This window comes from Agelaius tricolor, unplaced genomic scaffold (genome assembly GCF_023055355.1).
Source record: "Agelaius tricolor isolate 1412-34295 unplaced genomic scaffold, bAgeTri1.0.p SCAF_1, whole genome shotgun sequence".
In the NCBI taxonomy this organism is placed as follows: Eukaryota; Metazoa; Chordata; class Aves; order Passeriformes; family Icteridae; genus Agelaius; species Agelaius tricolor.
Genome location: NW_027269261.1, coordinates 110,499,102 through 110,517,114, shown reverse-complemented (window position 1 = coordinate 110,517,114; position 18,013 = coordinate 110,499,102). Strand labels below are relative to the sequence as shown.

The window sequence follows — 18,013 nt, the reverse complement described above, 5'->3', positions numbered from 1 at the left end:
AGACCCAAATGTACACAGACCTCCTGTGTACAAAGTCTCCACTGTGATGTAGGGCTGAAAGATCCAGATCTTGTTTTCATGATTTAACAGGACAGACATTCTGTGCTCTCCACAGATGCTGTGACTGGGTGTGTGTGTAACCAGGGTATGGATATTCACAATTCTCAGCAAGCAAAAACTGAGACAGTAATTCAGGCCAAACTGGGTTTCCCCAAAAGGTCCAGTGAGGAAAATAGTCCAGCTTCAAACCTTGGATAAAGCATCTTCTTTCTGGAAGTTTGTGTTGTCAGCCCTTTTAGCTTAAAGCTGGCAATACCTGAAGATAATTTGTGACAGATTCAGCCTTGTTAGTGGTGAGAGAGAAATGTTTCATTTATTTAGAAGAACAAATATTAGAGTGCCTAAATACTGGAAAATAATTTCTTCAGTATCCCTCTTTGTGTGTAAATCACCTGTACGTGTCTAGGGATACTGTGGCTGCTGGACCTCACTGGGAAAATAGCTAAGTTATTCTTCCTGACCAAGGAAAAAGGAAAAAGACATGGATAAACACTCTTCCAATACAGATTGTGTGCCTCTGTGTGTGTACATACCTGCCTGAGACATAAAGACATAAAATAATAACCTCAGAAAAAGTCCTGATTGAATGGACTTGACCCATTTTAAAATCTAAACACTATTAAAAGGCGCTTCTCCTGATAAGATTTCAGCAAGGAAACTTTTCTGCACCACTAAAACATCTCAGTGTGCAATAAGGATTGCATATATGTCATGTGAGATCTTCACTAGGAAAACCTCTATGCAATGAATATATGGGATATTTGTGGCTCAGCTATGAGTAAAAAAAAAATCAATCAACTTTGCTCATGAGTTTGTCCATTTTTAATCATCTTCTGAGCAAGTGTAGGAGCTCACAGGTCCTCACAATCAAAGCTGGCTGTGTGTCCTATCCTGTGATGCAACAAGGATGAATGATCACTTTTTAACAAAGCTCTGTTTCCTCTCTTTGAGCTGCTCTGATGAAATACAGTTGCTATGAAGGAAAAAACACATATGTGCTTATTTTAGCTTTGCCACTTGCAGCCTTGATTATGTGATAGACAAGAGTTTTCTTGCTAAATATTTTGGTTTCCCTTCCAAATGCAAAGACTCATTTTCAAGGAGAAAAAGCTGTGAGAACTTTGAACTTCATTTGGATAATGGTCTAACTCTATATTAGAGAAGCAATTAGACTCTCAAGAGCAAAAGATCATTCAACAGTAAACTATTTTCTCCTCCATTTGTGAGAAAGTTTACAAACTAAGCTTTTTAAACCATATAATAGATTTGGTCTCTGACCTATTTCCATTGTCTTAGCTAAGGGGAATGTTAAAAAAAAGCAATCATTAAAATGAAAAACGGAGTTGCTCTCTTCAAATTCCTCTATTCAGTAATTGCAGCTTTCCTTTTTAAGAGCTATGAATGTCCTTTTTACATTTAAATAAGTACAATAATTTCCTTTTTAAATTAAACTTTACAATGAGAACTTGTGCTCTGAGAATGAGTACTTCACTGCAAAATAAGTGCAATGAAGTACTCATTGTTGAAAGAAATTCTCTTTGCTTATCACAGCCTATATGAAGAGAGTTGATTTTCCATGTTTTATTTGCAATGCAAAATTATTTACTTTTTGGAAAAAGAGCTACAACTTGAAAATATTATTGACTACATGCAACACACTTGAAAGTCACTGCTCCTTACTGTGTGCAGCAAACCAGGCTCTGTGAGATTTTCTTAAAGGCTATTTCCTTTTTAAAATGCATATAGGCAGTGAGAAGTATGTCTGTGGCTGAATGAGCTGGTTTGTATTACAAACTGGAAAAAACCCACATACAAGCCAGCATTTCAGACACAGAAGCACCCTGGGAAATCGAAATCACTATATTGACCCGCACTTTTTCCCTCCCATAGTGGGTGGGACGGTGTGCTCACGTCTCTGTTTCTTTTTTTTTTTACTATATCACCCAGATCCACGGAATTAGCCAGCTCCTCTGAAGGCAAACACTCATTATCAAGCTCTCACAGCCACCTGCTCTCCAGCAATGCCTCCAGACTTTGACACCAACATGAAGTTCAAGTTCTCGATCCTGGCGCTTCTTCTGGAAGTGATTGTCATCATTTTGTATGGGATATTTGTGGATTATGACTCAGATCCTTCTAGCATGTTATACCCACGTAAGTATTTCTGTCTAAGATCTATAGAAGCTGAAATTTCTTTAAACTGATCCTTAGCAAGGTTTCTGAATAACTTATGAGACCTACTGACAAAGCTGGAAAAGAAAGTTGTGTTTTGGGGCAAGCACATTTTTCTGAGGTGTGAAAGCAACAGGCTTCAAAGACAAATCCAAATTGAGCAGATACAATATTCTGCAAGCACCTCACTGCTGAGAAGTTTACTTTTCTGGGAGAGAAGAACCTGAGAAATAGTTCTGGTGTTTGCACAGCAGGTTAAGACTTGGAGAACTGTGTATTGCTTTGAAAGAGTCCAGCATTTTCCAGAGACAGATGGAAGTGTTTCTTGCCAGACCTTCTATCATTATTAATGTATTAAATAATTAAAATTAATAGAATGTTTCATTGCAACCATCCAGGTTTGGAAAAGGTGTCTTATGAGAAATGGAAATTGAGCTGCATATGCATAACTGCTATAAAATGTTTGTGAAACCTGGACTCCAAAAAGGGCCATAGTTTTGGTGACAAGGTGGATAAGCCCCTGCCATTTTCCAAAGCAGTGGCTCCATTAGGGAGCAATGGTTTAGCCTGAGAATGTTTCTGTTGATTTGTTGCTCTGCAAATACTTGGTGAAGATCAGAAAAAGCTCCTGGCCTGAGAAAGTTGCTCACTTCTCTCATGCAAAGATAAGACTATTGTGAATTATTAGAAAGCAAAGAGAGCTGCAAACAGTGTTTTCCTGGTGGTATTAAAGGTTTGTTGTTCAGTTTTATGTCTCTGAGGCCTCAATGACTTGCAGCCCCAATTGCAATGTGCTTGATGAGGACCATAGAGTGCAGAACTCCCTGCCTGCAGGTAGCACCTGTGTAATTTTGAATGTAATTTTGTAATTTTGAACCCTCTTTTTCTCTCATCCTAACTGTCCTTTCAGTGGCTGTTACAGGGGCATGTGAAATCAGGTTGGAGTAATCGTGTGTTGTGTATTCTCACAGAGAGCTTTGCCTGGGTCAGAGAACAGCAAATGAGGGCATTATTCAGCTCCAGATGCAAGGCTGCTGATGGACATCAGGGGCTCATTGCTCACACTTAGTTTACCTCCACTGAGGTGTGGCAGTATCCCTGAGCTATGGCACCTTGGGCTGTGCCAGAGCCCACTCTCCGTGAGAGTTTGGCCATGTCAATGATGTTCATAGGGCCAAAGGAAAGTTTGGGTTGGAAGGGATCTTAAAAATCTCTTCATTCCAACCCTCTGCCACAGGTAGGGACACTTTCCACTATCCCAGGTTGCTCCAAGCCCCATCCAACTTGGCCTTGGACACTTCCAGGGATGGGACAGCCACAGCTTCACTGGGAACTCTCTACCAGGGCCTCCCCACCCTCCCAGGGAAGAATTTCTTCCTAATACACAATGTAATTCTCTCCTTTTTTAATTTAAAACTGTTTCCTCTTGTCCCATCTTTACCTGCCCATTTAAGAAGCCACTCTCACACTTTTTCATAACCCCCTTTAAGTACTAGAAAGTACTTTAAGGTCTCCCCAGAGCCTTCTCTTCTCCATGCTGAACAAATGAATCTTTCTTAGCTGGAGTCATATTAAACTATCCCAATTGTATTGAACTATCCAAGTTCCTAAATTAAGTGTAGACAGTGTATTGGGAATTACTCTTGGTCCACTGTCACCCAGGAGGTGATTTTTGGCCTAGGTAAAAGTTATGCCAAAACCCACAAGAATAGTTTGACAGCACAGGTAATGGTACTAACACTACAATACAGATCTTCAAACGTAACCTACCCAGTTAGAGATCACCTATGCTTATTTCTTCATTAATATCAGTGTCTAAAAAGTGTGGGAGGAATTTCCTGCTGTCTCCCACATCTCCCTGCACAGACAGTGTATGACTGTGTTATTCCTGCATGCTTGTCCCTTGGCTGCCCACACCATTGACCTGTGAGCAGCCTTCTGGAATGGTTTGGGCTCCTGAAAACTGGCCCCTTGACCTCCTGGCTTTAGGAATAGCATGGATAAGAGACTACTCTAAGGTGGGAACAGTGTTTTAGGAGAGAAGAACATATATTTCTTTTGGCCAGGTTGTTCAGATTACCAGTAGATACATAAACCAAGCAAACATCACTGATGCCATATTGAATTTTTAGATATTGGCCTCACAGACATCATCTCCAATAAAGACTGGGAAAAAAAGTAGATTTTCACAATACCTATATTTTCACTTCTAGGACCTCTTACTCTCAAATTTACCTGTATAAAGTGCAAACAGAAATACAGTTTCCCTGAGGACTTGGCAGAAATTTAATGCTATGGTTGTATAGGTGTATTAGGAAGTATCTTGAGCCAGGACTTCCCCTGAGTCCCTAAATGATGGGTTCAAACTGCTTCCCATGCTATGCCTTAGGATGTTATCCCATCTGTATCTCAGAGATTTAGTTCTTTTGTACAGGTGGTAATTTATATTCTCAGGACTACAGTGCAAGGCCTGACTTTGTATGCCTTAGAAACCTCAGCAGCATGAATTCAAGCTGTTTCAGTGGTTTTGGACAGAAGAAAACTAAAAATAATAGTGGAGGATCAGCATAGCTTTGCACTCAGGTAAGGAGGGCTAAGCTGAGATCATTCCCAAAGCACAGCTTTGCACTTTATCTGTTTCTGGCGGGTACAAAAACTGGCATGGCAGACTGGATGGACAATTTCAGGTGTTTTGTGCCACTGGAATGGGAGAACAAAGGGGTGTGATGGTTCTTAGAGCACTGCAAGAGGATTTCTTTCATGTTGGCATCCTATTTGCATTGTCCTGTGAGCATCCATGACTCCTGGCTTAGGAAAACTTATGCATCCCTCTTGTTCAGGGTTCTATGGTTTACAACTCTAGGCCAAGCCAGATCAGCTCTAGAGTATGTCACAAGCATCTTTGTGTTGAGACTGACCACCTTGCAGGGGAGGTAATGTGCTGCTCTTGGCCAGCCTTGCAGAATTCTGTGCAGGGGCTTTGTTCCAGGATCTGCTGGAGTGTTTTTCCCAATCTTTATTTTCCTCTCTCCCAGAAGTGCCAGATATTGTCAAACATAACTAGTTACTGAAACAGTTCAGTTCAAATCATCTGTTTTCTTCATAATTTAAAGTCACGCCAGACATACTCTTTAAAATCATACATAAAAGACAGTTAAAGTTCAAGGTACAGGCTAAACTAGAAGGAATTTGTTCTCAACACTCATGAATTAACCTAGTTTTAACCAGGATTTTAAACCATTTATGTGAATAAGTCCAGACAGCTTTAAAATGCTTCCAGCCTGAAGAGGAAGCAAAAGGGCTGGAGAGGTTTGTGAACCACCTGCATTTTTATAGAATCACAGAATGGCCTGGGTTGGAAAGGACCTGAAAGTTTATCACCTAATCCCAAGCCAACCAACAATGCTGTTTCTTAAATGCAAAGTAAAGGCTCTTACTGCTATTTCAGTGCTAGGGCAGGGCTGGAATATGACACTGCAAATATAAAGGAGTTTATTAGGAATCCCCACTAAATTCTTATACTTCTGGGCCCTCTTTTGGCCAAACTTGGAAATGCAAAAATGAGGAATACTTCAAGTAATGGGAATTGCAACTTCAAGCCAAAAGTTACACTAACCAGCTCATGTTTCTCATGCTTATTGGCATGCAAGAGCAATTAAATACAAATTTTTAAAAACAGTATCTCTACACTGGAGGTTCTTACTAACAGTGAAATCAGACAAAAAGTTGCAATAGAAAAAAGTTGCAATTAAAAAAAAAAAGTCTTGTAATTGGACTCAAACCTGTCTGGTTTAGAGTCAATTAAATCACATAAGGCCTTAAAGTAAAAAAATATTTTAAAATATAAAGTATCCATGTTGTGGTGATAGACTCAGTTTGTTCTAAAAGCATAAAGAACAAAATTTAAGTAATAACTTTATAAAGTAGAAAAATAACTAACCATATTTTTAAAAAACTCATATTTCAAAAAACAACCAAATATTTGAAGGAAGACTAATGGTGTGTTGATTACCTATATTAATTTTTAAATTTAAACTTAGTCTTAAAATTAACTTTTCTTTTATCCATGTAAAAAGATCAATGTCTCTGACAGTAATTTTTAGGGATTCCAAGGATTCCTTGGCACTGGGACACCTAGCACTCACCCAAACAAATCCCATGTACAATTTTGGAGTTAGTCAGAACACACTGGCTCTGACCACCTTGATTGGAAGGGGAACAAAACTCTCCTGTAAAGACATGAATCTGTGATGATGTTCCAGGCAGCTTCACAAAGAGATGACAGTGACAGACACAAGTAAATTTGCAAGTATAGAGATCCAGTGGCTTTCCATAATGATATAGGAATCAATATAATCAATAATTAGGTGTGGCATTTTCCAGACATTCCATTTTCAGCTGGCAGACTGGTGATGAAGTGGGAAGAATGGATCACAAGCATGACTGGAGTTTGGAACTCTTGTCTACTCAAGCTGCCTTTGTCCCCAGATTCTCACCCTTCTCAGTCACTCTTCACAGTCTCTACATAGATGTGTTTTCCCTTCAGACTTTCAGGATGTCCATGTGATGATATTTGTTGGATTTGGTTTCCTGATGACCTTTCTGAAGAAATATGGATTCAGCAGTGTTGGTTTCAACATGCTCATTGCCGCCTTCGGTCTCCAGTGGGGAATCCTGATGCAAGGATTTTGGCATATGGAAAGAGGGAAAATTTCTGTTAACGTCGAAAGGTATGTGTGAATTCACAAAAACTGATATTTCTATGCCTAAAGATATCAGGAGAAGCCATAAACCACAACATCTATGGGGTCAGACTTAACCTGAATTTCATTAAGCCTTACTGGGCACCTCTCCACATCCTTCTGCCCTTCACCTCTGCGGGGGCCACTCCTGGTGCACTGGGCCAAAGTCTGTGAAGAAATTTGAGGTGTTACCTTGTGTGTGGGAGGTGTGGGTCCTGTAGAGAGATTGCTCTGAATCTCTGAAGCTGTGGAAGATTTCCAGCAGTAGCACAGCACATCCTGCACCCAGCAGGCATGGAAGGATCTGTCTTTCCATGACACATGGGGTCACAGAAGAAAGGCTGGAGCAGCAAGTCTGTGCACTCACAAGGTTTGCTCTTACTTCTCAAGGAAGGATGTCCATGAGCATCATATTCCAGCAGGGTCTGAACACCAATCACAGAATTAGAGACCTCATGGGCAACGTCTCTAAGCACATTTAATGCCCCTCCTCTTCACCTGTCCTGCCTCTACCAAGGTCTCAGAGTGTTTTCCACATCTTCAGTTCTGTTTTCTGAGACAACTTGTAAACACTTTTGAAATTAACAGCATCAGAACATTACTGAGGGGAAAGAAGGAATGATACAAGTAGCTTCCTAATGCTTACAGGCAGGCATCTCTAGAGGGACCCACAGGTTAGTGCCTCTCTGTGCTCTAAGTTTTTGATCAATTTCTGGTTTAATTTACCTTTGCCAATCCCCAAAACACATTAACACTGGTCCTGCCTGACAGCTTATGCAAAGATGATGCACAGAGACAGACAGGTGTGCAAGGCTTCCAGGATTATATAAACCATCTGAAGAAAGACCTCACTGTCATCTTTGAAGCCTAGGTGGCAGTCAGGGCTGGAAATTGAGAGGCTGGAACATGTCCAGAGGGCAAAGGAGCTGGAGAAGAGTCTGGAGCACAGGTCTGATGAGGAGCAGCCAAGAGAGCTGGAAAGGGGCTCATCCTGGAGAAAAGGAGGCTCATGGGGGACCTTCTGGCTCTGCACAACTCCCTGACAGGAGGGGACAGCCAGGGGGAAGTCAGGCTCTGCTCCCTCTGCACAAATGAGTGACAGGACAAGAAGAAATAGCCTGAAGTGACAAGAAGAAATCACACCAAGCGAGGTTTGGTTGGATATTAGGAAAAATCTCTTCACAGAAAGGGTGGTCAGGCATTGGAACAGGCTGCCCAGGGAAGCTGTGGAGTCATCAGCCCTGGAAGTGTTTTTAAAAACCTGCAGATGTGGCACTGAGGGACATGGTTTAGTGGTGGACTTGGCAGTGCGGGGTAAAATGGTCTTAGAGACCTTTTCCAATCTAAATGATTCTGTGATTGGACTCAATGGTCCCAGAGACCTTTTCCAACCTAAATGACTCTGTGATTCCATGACATCCCTGCACATCCCCATACACTTCTCTTCTGCCTTTGCATCATAATTCCAACCAGCTAAGCACATGGTGTATGCAGGAAGAAACCTTCTACACTTACCCTTCACTAGCTGGTAAGACCCTTACAAATCCATTTGGAAAGGTTTGATTTCATTTTTATCCATGAAGATGAACTTGATAATTTTGTATCTGAAGAGTTAAAGCTCTATAATTTTAATGATATAATTTTAGTGGCGTGTTAGGTATTAAACAGCTTTTAAACTTATTTTCTTTTATTTTTGTGTTTTGGGTTTTTGTTTTCTTTTTCTTAACTTCAGCATGATAAATGCAGACTTCAGTACAGCAACTGCTTTGATTTCATTTGGAGCACTCCTGGGGAAAACAAGTCCCATTCAGATGCTGATCCTGACTCTTCTGGAGATCACAATGTTTGCATGCAATGAACATCTAGTTACCAAAGTATTCAAGGTACAGCTATTTAGCAATCATTGTTTTCTCTTTATAACAAATGCTTTCACTTTTTTATACTTCCAATTTTCTTATGCTAGGCTCTTATTTCTACCACAGAATTAAACCATTAAGTCCTCCAGACTTCTTGTTCATCAGACCCTTGTCTTTATGCTGTATAAAGTCTCTGGCATTATTTTTGGTCCCTGTTTCAGGCCACAGATGTTGGAGCTTCGATGACTATCCATGCTTTTGGAGCTTATTTTGGTTTGGCTGCAGCTTTCGTCTTGTACCGTCCTGGTCTGACAAACAAACATGATAATGATGAATCCACCTATCACTCAGACATGTTTGCCATGATTGGTAAGTGAAGTAATATCAAAAGCTGATCAGCTGTTCATCCCTCTCCCATCCCTATTTTTTTCTGATTACCTATTATTATGCTACATTATTTTTCCTAAGTACACTTCTGGAGGCAAATTTTACTTTTACTCAAACTTTACTTTTACAAATTTTTCCTTTTACTCTCATGCATGCACCATATTTTCAGTGGCACACATATTTTTACAGTTTTTCCTTGCTTCCAAGGATGGAAAGATCAAATAAAATATGTGTTTTCACTGTGCATTAGTGGTGACTTCCTTTCTGTTAAATCTTGTACTTTTCAGCAGTACTTCCAAAGAAATTCTCCATAATTAAAAGGATTGAGTTGTGCCTGTCGTGGTAATGAATATCAGAAACCATATATCTATCTGTCCATGAGAACTGTTCATAGACCACGTCACCAGCTAAAACTTTCAGTTGTATTGATAGATGATAAAGGATTTGCATGTGAATTGTGTTGCCCCTGCCTCCTGCTCTGGCCGGGGTTTCACAGTGGTGGTGAGCTCTGACAGTGCTCACCAAAACTGGGCATTACAAGGGGTCATTAAAGCCTTCCAGTAAGACTTGACAAGAGACCATGTGTCAATATCCCAGCAGCCAGTGTCAGAAAAGCTTCTGCATATTCTATTATTTCTTCCAGAATTTTGGCTATTCCATGTTTCTCATTAATCGTCATCCTCATTTCTTTGTAGCTCTGATGTACTTGCCCTTGTGACTAAACAGCTTTTGCTTTGTTTTGACTTCTACTCATGCAGGTACCCTGTTCCTTTGGCTTTTTTGGCCCAGTTTTAACTCTGCCATTGCAGAAGCCCAGGTTACAGCCATTATCAACACTTACTACTCCTTGGCTGCCTGTACCATCGTAACATTCGCCCTCTCCAGCTTGGTGGATAAAAGAGGCAAATTCAGTATGGTAAGAATCACATCATAACCCCTCTTAAATCGAGCCAACCCTCTCCAAGAAGGATGAGTAGGCAGATTCCCAGTGTCCATCTATCTGTCCAGGCTATCTGGAGCCTTTCCCCATACTATGGTCACAATTAGAGATATTTTACTTGTAAAACCTTTAAAGTCTGATGAGAAGTGGCTGAGAGAGCTGGGGGAGCTTAAGAGAAAAGGAGGCTCAGGAAGGATCTTCTCACTCTCTACAACTCCCTGAGGAGGAAATGTTCAACCAGGTGGGGCTTGGTCTCTTCTTCAAATACCAAATGACAGCGTGAGCCTCAAGTTGCATCAGGGCAGATTTAGACTGGATATTAGGAGAAATTTCTTCACAGAAAGGGTTGGAAAGCAGTGTAGTGGACTGGGAACATGTTGGTTGTACTGGTTTGATAGTTGGATTTATTAATTTCAAAGGTCTCTTCCAGCCTTAATGATTCTGTGGTGATTCTCTCTCGTTCACAGAACCTGCTGGACCATAGAGACATTAGTCCAGTGTTCAGGTGGATTTTTGAATCTTATTCCAAAGTTCCTACTTGAGTTTCCTTATTACAACAGCTAAAATATGTCTCTCAAGCAAATGAGCCATTCCCTGGCAATCTCAGTGCATCTCCACTGTGGTGGTGTTTGCAGGGGTCCCAGGACAAGAGAAGAGATGAGAATCTTGACTCCATGTTTCAGAAGGCTGATTTATTATTTTATGATATATATTATATTAAAAGAAAATGATATATTAAAACGATGCTAAAAGAATAGAAGGAAGGATTTCATCAGGAGGCTATCAAGGAAAGGAATGGAATGATAATAAAATCTTGTGACTCACCAGGCAGTCCGAGACAGCTGGACTGTGATTGGCCATTAATTAAAAACAACCACATGAGACCAATCAAAGATCCACCTGTGGCATTCCACAGCAGCAGAAAATTATTGTTTACATTTTGTTTCTGAGGCCTCTCAGCTTCTCAGGAGAAAAATCCTAGCAAAAGGATTTTTCATAAAATATGTCCGTGACATGCCACAACAGACAAAACCAAATCAGCTTCTGTCCCCTTGCCCTAAAATCCAGCTCAGTGTTCATCCACTCCTTTCCAGCAGCTGCAGTTATTTATTTGTCTGAGCCCAGCACGTGCAAGGGAGCCTTCAGAGGCACTCAGCCCTAAAGCAAGCCACTGCTCCTCCTGTGTCACCTCTGCCTTGCTCTGTGTCCCCTCTGCAGGTTCTCATTCAAAATGCCACCCTGGCAGGAGGTGTGGCAGTGGGTACCTGTGCTGACCTGGAAATCCACCCTTTTTCTGCCATGTTCATTGGGGTCATTGCTGGAATTGTCTCTGTCCTTGGGTTCCAGTTCCTGACTGTAAGTATTGGGGACCCAGCTCTGCTCCCATTTTTTATTTCTCTTTGGCTTTCCTGGAGCTCCCTTGGTTTGCTACAAAGGGAGGATAGATACAGTGAATCCAGGTAATGGTGACTTTTATTAATGATTTGATTCTCGTACTTCTGCTCTTTCTTTTGCATACCATCTAGAGATCATGGAAAACCATAAACTCACTATAAACTTCCTATTTCCCCTCATTTCAGCCTGTGATGGCATCCAAGTTGAGAATTCAAGACACTTGTGGAGTTCATAACTTACATGGTCTACCTGGAATTCTGGGGGGTATTGCTGGCATCGTAGTGACTGCGATAAAAACAGAAACTAGGTGAGTTATAGAGAGAAGAGAGAAAAGTTTTTTGATTTTTGAAGGTCTATTATTTGCTACCTTATTTGGATTATGATTTTTTTTCAGAAATGCATCATTGATTTGATGTCAGGCATTGTATTCTCATTTAATTTGGGTTCTTCTTGATCTCCTGCCTTTAACACACTGTTTAAATGCCAAGCTTGTTACAGACTAAAAGCTCAAATAAAAATAAATAAATTAAATAATCAAAAAGAAACAGCACACTGAACCATTCAAACATAGAAAAACCTTTAATATGACTCTACAATTGCACTGTTGGTATTTGTAAGATTTAAAAAAAATCAAGGCAAAATGGCTTTTTTCCACTAGCTCATAAGACTCCAAAAAGAGGAAATGCTGGTTGTTTTGACAACAGGGAGTATTCTCTAATGGCTTACAGGACATTAATAACCTTCTCAAAGAACTTGTTTTCAACTGTAGCCCAAAAGAAAGTTAAAGTCATGACTTCTGTCTTGTGTACAGCAATGGCAGGATTTGTGGGACTCAATGTTCTTGGAGATCTTTTCCAACCATAAAGATTCCAGGATATTTTCCTATCAGTCACCTTGTCCAGCATGCAGCAAGTACAAGTTGTATGACTGATCATCAGTCTCAAAGTGTAGCAATTTTTTGATGGGCAATGGTTTGGTTTTCTACCCTTTTCAGGAATGGTCACACGCTTACTCCTGCCATGCAGGCTGCTGCCCTGGGAAGTACACTTGCAATTGCAATTGTGGGAGGAGCACTCACAGGTCAGTGTGATGCTTATAGTGACTAAAAATATATGTGAATTTAGAGGTTTCTCCATGGAGAACTTAATGTATCAACAATTTTGTGTGACTAATACAAAATTGAAATAATGGGTCCCAATGCCAGAAACTCAAATATGGAAAAACAGCTCTCCAATGTTTTCATCTTCAAATGAAGTTCAGGTTTGTCAGGAAGAATTTCTTCACTGAAAGGGTGGTCACGCATTGGAAGGGGCTTCTCTGGGATGTGGTGGAGTCCCCATCCCTGAAGGTGTCCAAGGAGTGACGGGATGTGGCACTCAGGGCTCTGGTCTGGTTGACAAAGATGGTGTTTGGTCTAGGGTTGGACCTGATAATCTTGGAGGTTTTTCACAACCTAAATGTTTCTATGATTCTGTGATTCTATATATCTCACTGAATACATGGTCCGAAGATACTGGGTTTTATATTTATAAGAATAAAAAGGTGTTGTTCTGGAAGGAATTCTTCTCCAGATGCAGACACTTCAAATTCTGAGCAGAAACTAGTCTGAGATCAAGACCTACTCAATGAGGTGTCACACGTTTCCATGTGTTTGTGAATAAACAAACAGAAAATCATGCTGAAACAGAACATTTTGGTCTGTAATCTGGTCAATTAAAAGCAAGCTGTTATTTATGCTCTTCTTTATGTTTGTATGAAGAAATCTGCATCACCTCTCAGAATAATTGACCTGATGTCCCCAGGATGGTTGAGCATTTCTGTAGATGAGGAAATCAGTCAGGAAACTTACCTGGATGTCTAGGGCACATCTGATGGACATTCTTTGGTCATTTTCTTCATTTTTTAAACCTCTGATGCTGGTTTTCCTGCAGGTGCTATTCTAAAGATCCCCTTCTTGGGACAAGTATCTGACCAAAACTGCTTTGATGACTCTGCTTATTGGGAGGTAAGACACAACTCCTTTTATTTTCATTATATTGGAGGATGTACAGTCGCTGCAGCCTCGCTCTCCTGGGCTTTGTGGTTTGCACACACGAGTCAGAAAGGCTGCCTCTTCAAAATTCAAAAATCCTGCTCTACCTCAGGCTGTGAATTTATCAAGGCCAGGCAAACCTTCAGGATAATTTTTTGGCCTTCTTAGGTAATCATGCCTTTTGTATTGGACTCACCTTGAACAAAAAGCAGAAATAGAGACAACAAATTGATATCACAGTGGAGACCTTTATCTCTCTCTTATGTGCTCACTGTATCAGGTATCCTCTTCCTTATCAGAGACTGATGACATATTCTTAATTTAGGCAATCTGAACTTTATCATTTTATGCCAGGACAAACCCAAAAAGGCAAGGGAAGAATATATAATATACATTCCTTGTAAATAAAATGTGAAGTTAAAGGAAATTTTATTCACTTTTTTCAATAAATTAAACACCTTTTTCTATGAAGAAAAACCCTGAGTTCATCCCTCAGTATCCAGAATTGATGGCTCATGTCAGGCTGTGTCAATGTTAATAAACAGACATATATTATATACAAATAGAATTACATTTTTGGCACAATTTATTCTTCTTTTATGACAAAAGCAAATCTATATATCCTTAACTGAGCTCTTCTTTGTTTTTCATGGCAGGTTCCAGAGGAGGAGACAGTGCCTGAAATTCACTCCAGCCACCGTGATGAGCACAGCAGATTTGAAGCTGCCATGTAGAAAAATAATTAATCTGCAGTATTTGTCCTAATGATGCTCTTTTCTGTTTCTAATGCTAAGAAACAATGAAACAACATCCAAGTATTGTCCCAGCCACACCAGATTTTCAAGGAAAGGCTGAAGATATGTATATTTTTGTAAAAGAAAACAAGTTTGATTTTAGATTACTTAGTCATTATACCAAGCTCAGGTGAATAAATTAGGTCCTTCAAATATATTTGTTCATCAGAAAAAGGCACCACAAATTGCTCTCTAAAATTATCTATATTTTATCTTTTGTTGTCGCTGACAACAATATAGCTGTTTAAATAAACTTTGGTTTTCAAGATTATTACAGGACAATATATTTAATTGTGAGACTTCTGAGTTACATCCTTCAACTCTATAGGGGTAATCAAGAGGAAATTAATTGATATTTTTATATGGACTCGAACAAACTTTCACCAGAGTATCCCAGCTTACATTTTTGAGAAAGTGTGTTGTCCTGTTCTCTGATGGAGGAGAAAGCATGCTGTATTTTGAAGCTTGATTATGACGGGAAGCAAAATGTTGAAATAATTCTTATGTCAAAGCACAGAATACAGTGATTGATAAGGCAATATGAGTATCAAGATTCATTGTTAATATGATTATTGAAAGGGAAAAGAAAGTGAAATTGTAAAAAATTCATTATTGTCATAGATCTATTTATTTATTGTCATAGATTTAGTTAGTTTCAAGGACATAATAAGGGAACTGAGTAGGAGCTATGAAAACCAAGTGATTGCATAATAGGTTTTATTCCATTCAACAGTAATAAGTGGATTGTAGCAGTGTTAATGTCAAGAAATATAACCTGAACTAATGCCAGCTCCAGAAAAACATGAGTTGTTTGGAACTGATTGGAAAGAAATTATGTTCAACCTGCAGAAGACTCGGCAGAGAGCTTCCATGGGGCGAGTCACTGACTCTGAAGTCACTTTCTCCTAAAAGAAGTGAAAGCGAAAAGAAGAAAACTGAAGCTAAATTAAGGGAAATTAACTTCATCAGAGAAGTGGTGACAGCAGCTGCTCAGTTCAGAGACAAAAACTGAGGTGTCTGAAGGAACTCCATGAGGTGCCTTGGTGCATGGGATAATCCATTGAGAGACAATGGATGGGAAGTGGAACTCAAGCAGAAGGAACACAGTGCCTCAATCCATCATTCATGGGAAGCTACTGCTGATGTCTGAATAACAGGCCAAAGAGGGTGAACTTTCAACCTTTTTTTTAATACTAGGATCTTATTTCAAGTCTTACTTATCAGACTTAAGGGAAAAATTCCTCTCAGATAAAATGGCACATACATTTTCATTTCTGCTCATGTATTTTTCCTTGAAAATCTTTAGAAAGATACTAGGTAGGGCTGTCCCATATGTTATACCTGCTGTATACTGCTACATATGTCAGATTTCTATCCATTAATAAAAATACATTTGTTGTATCACACTTTAGTCCAGATAAGCTCTTTTGCAGATGTGCAATGACTGACTCTTTTCTACCTTGTTGGCTGTAAGATGAACTTTATCCTCTCAAAGCTGTCACACATTCATTTTTGTAAAAATTGGAGAAGCATTTAACAATGTAAATATTGCATTTGTAAAAATTTTAGAAGTATTTTGTGCATACTTTATGAAGTATTGAAGTACTTGAAAAATATTCCATCTCTGATCAGCCTGTAAAAATCTCATCTTCAATACATGAATTTCACCCCTCAAATTCCTGCTTGGGAGTTCAGAGGGTCTTTCATTCACCTTAAAGCAGGTGAGGTAATTTCACTAGTTTTGAGTGCTGACCACACAGGAATACCTGAGTGAGGAAGCATCACCCACTGGCAGTAAATTAATAATTTGAATTATAGAATCCTTAAGGTTGGAAGATACTTCCAAGGTCATCAAGTCCAACCTTGGATGGATTCTCATCAAGGCCAGTAAACCACATTGAGAATGCCATGTCTACTCACTTCTAGAACACTTCCAGGGATGGTGAGTCCCCTGCTTCCCTGGGGAGCCTGTTCCAGTGTTTAACCACTCTTCCAGTGAATAATTTTTTCCTAATATCCAACTTAATCCTTCCCTGGTGATTGATGCCCTCCATAATGCATTTAGGGGTTCTTTTAAAATCCAAAAGGAAAAAAATGAACTATACATTTTTGTTCTCCAGTTCTCCTTATAATCTTTCCATAGTAATCCATACCCTCATCCTCTCAGTATTCATTGTCCCCAAACTTCTTTTTCAGAAGATTCCTCTCCCAGAGAAATCAGTCCCTTAGGGTCTTTCAAAAAAACAGAGTAAGGAGATGAATCCCTCTGTTTAACCAGAGCTTTAAATGCTTTTTTTTTTTTTCCATGTGACTGTGCCCTTGAAGTATATTACTTGTTTCTCCAAAGGTTTTTTACCCTAATTGCTCACATCCACATTGCAAATGCCAGTAGCATTTGGTTCTCTGGCTTAGGGCATTTTCTTTCATTGGTTATTTCTCAATTAATCAAAGCTTTGAATACCTTGAATCAGCAGAGCTTCATTAATAATTAGTTGCAACTTCTGTGCAATACATGACTGGATGCTTAAAAGACAAAAGCTGAAATTATTTTACTAAAACCCTTTTTTTCTTCCACGAGGAAGCCTTACACTGGCAGGAAAGGAAAGTAAGAGTTAAACAAGACATGGAGTGAAGGATGAGCTTAAAGGATGGAACTGAAAAGTCAACAAAAGTTAAAGTACAACTACCCTAAATTTGAGGCACATGATCATCAGCATTTCTTTTCTTTCTCATAAAAGACTGGCAATGTTTTATCCCTTCCAACAACCATTCAACACTCTTCCTGTCATACCTTTGTTCTTACTTTGACTTTTTTTACATTAAGAGAGCTTAAATAAAGTGTTGTGGGGTGGTGGGTTTTTTTGTTGTTTTTGATTTTTTTTTTTTTTTTTTAATGAGTAAAACTTCAATGATATCTTCTTTAAACTAACTAAAGGTCAAACTCACTTTAAACTAACTAAAGGTCAGGCTTACTTGTCAACCCTTTTCAGAATACCAGTGGGTGACCATAGCTTTGAAGGCTGCTGTATAGTTCTCCATTCCTACCTCTATCAGAGCAGTATTTCCTTAATGAAAAGAAAATGTATTTGAAAGCCATTGGCTGAATATTTGCTTACAAAATTCCTTTTAACATTTGTGCTCAAATCTGCTGCTGAATAAATGGGTTAATTGAATGATCAGATGACCAACTGTATTTATTTAACATTTCTTGGGGGTGTCTTCTTTCTCTCTTACTGGGATCAACCTTTTCCCAAAATATATTCTCAAATATATTATCTCAAATATAATATTCTCTATATATTATTTCTCAAAATATATATAACAAAATATGTCTCCTCTTGCCAAAGGAGAGCTCTCCCTGTTCTTCTAAGCCTCCTGCAAACTGTTTACCTTTCAGATTCCTCTCATTTCCTTGCTATTAGTTAAACTCCAGATATATGTGGAAAACTGGACATTTTCAGTGCCTTTTTACCCACTCTGGAAAAGTCAAGTAGAATCAGGCAAACTGGAGCACAGCTGAACGCTGACCATGGACTTTTTCCAGGATATCTTCCAGGTAGGTGAAATGTCCTGATGTCTCCTCTGGAGCCCTGGGGTCAGCAACAGGCTCAGGGTGAGCCAGGCCAAGAGCAGCC

The 18,013-nt window shown here is 39.5% G+C and overlaps 1 protein-coding gene across 1 annotated transcript; it reads left to right on the top strand.

The window, feature by feature from the left end:
* Positions 1-2,011: 2,011 nt before the first annotated feature.
* On the top strand, positions 2,012-15,784 carry RHAG (Rh associated glycoprotein). Its single transcript, XM_071447322.1, has 10 exons — positions 2,012-2,214; positions 6,779-6,962; positions 8,707-8,857; positions 9,052-9,199; positions 9,976-10,133; positions 11,376-11,513; positions 11,738-11,859; positions 12,547-12,632; positions 13,484-13,557; positions 14,241-15,784. Exons 1-10 carry the CDS (start codon positions 2,082-2,084, stop codon positions 14,316-14,318), a joined length of 1,272 nt encoding a protein of 423 aa, XP_071303423.1. The 5' UTR covers positions 2,012-2,081; the 3' UTR covers positions 14,319-15,784.
* The last annotated feature ends 2,229 nt before the right edge of the window (positions 15,785-18,013 follow it).

What these genes read in the sequence shown, in the direction of transcription:
- RHAG (XM_071447322.1), top strand. Translation starts at nt 2,082, where the DNA reads ATGCCTCCAGACTTTGACACCAACATGAAGTTCAAGTTCTCGATCCTG. An exon ending in ATTTCTGTTAACGTCGAAAG is followed by an intron (nt 6,963 to 8,706) that starts GTATGTGTGAAT and finishes TCTTAACTTCAG; the next exon opens with CATGATAAATGCAGACTTCA. An exon ending in AAAGAGGCAAATTCAGTATG is followed by an intron (nt 10,134 to 11,375) that starts GTAAGAATCACA and finishes TCCCCTCTGCAG; the next exon opens with GTTCTCATTCAAAATGCCAC.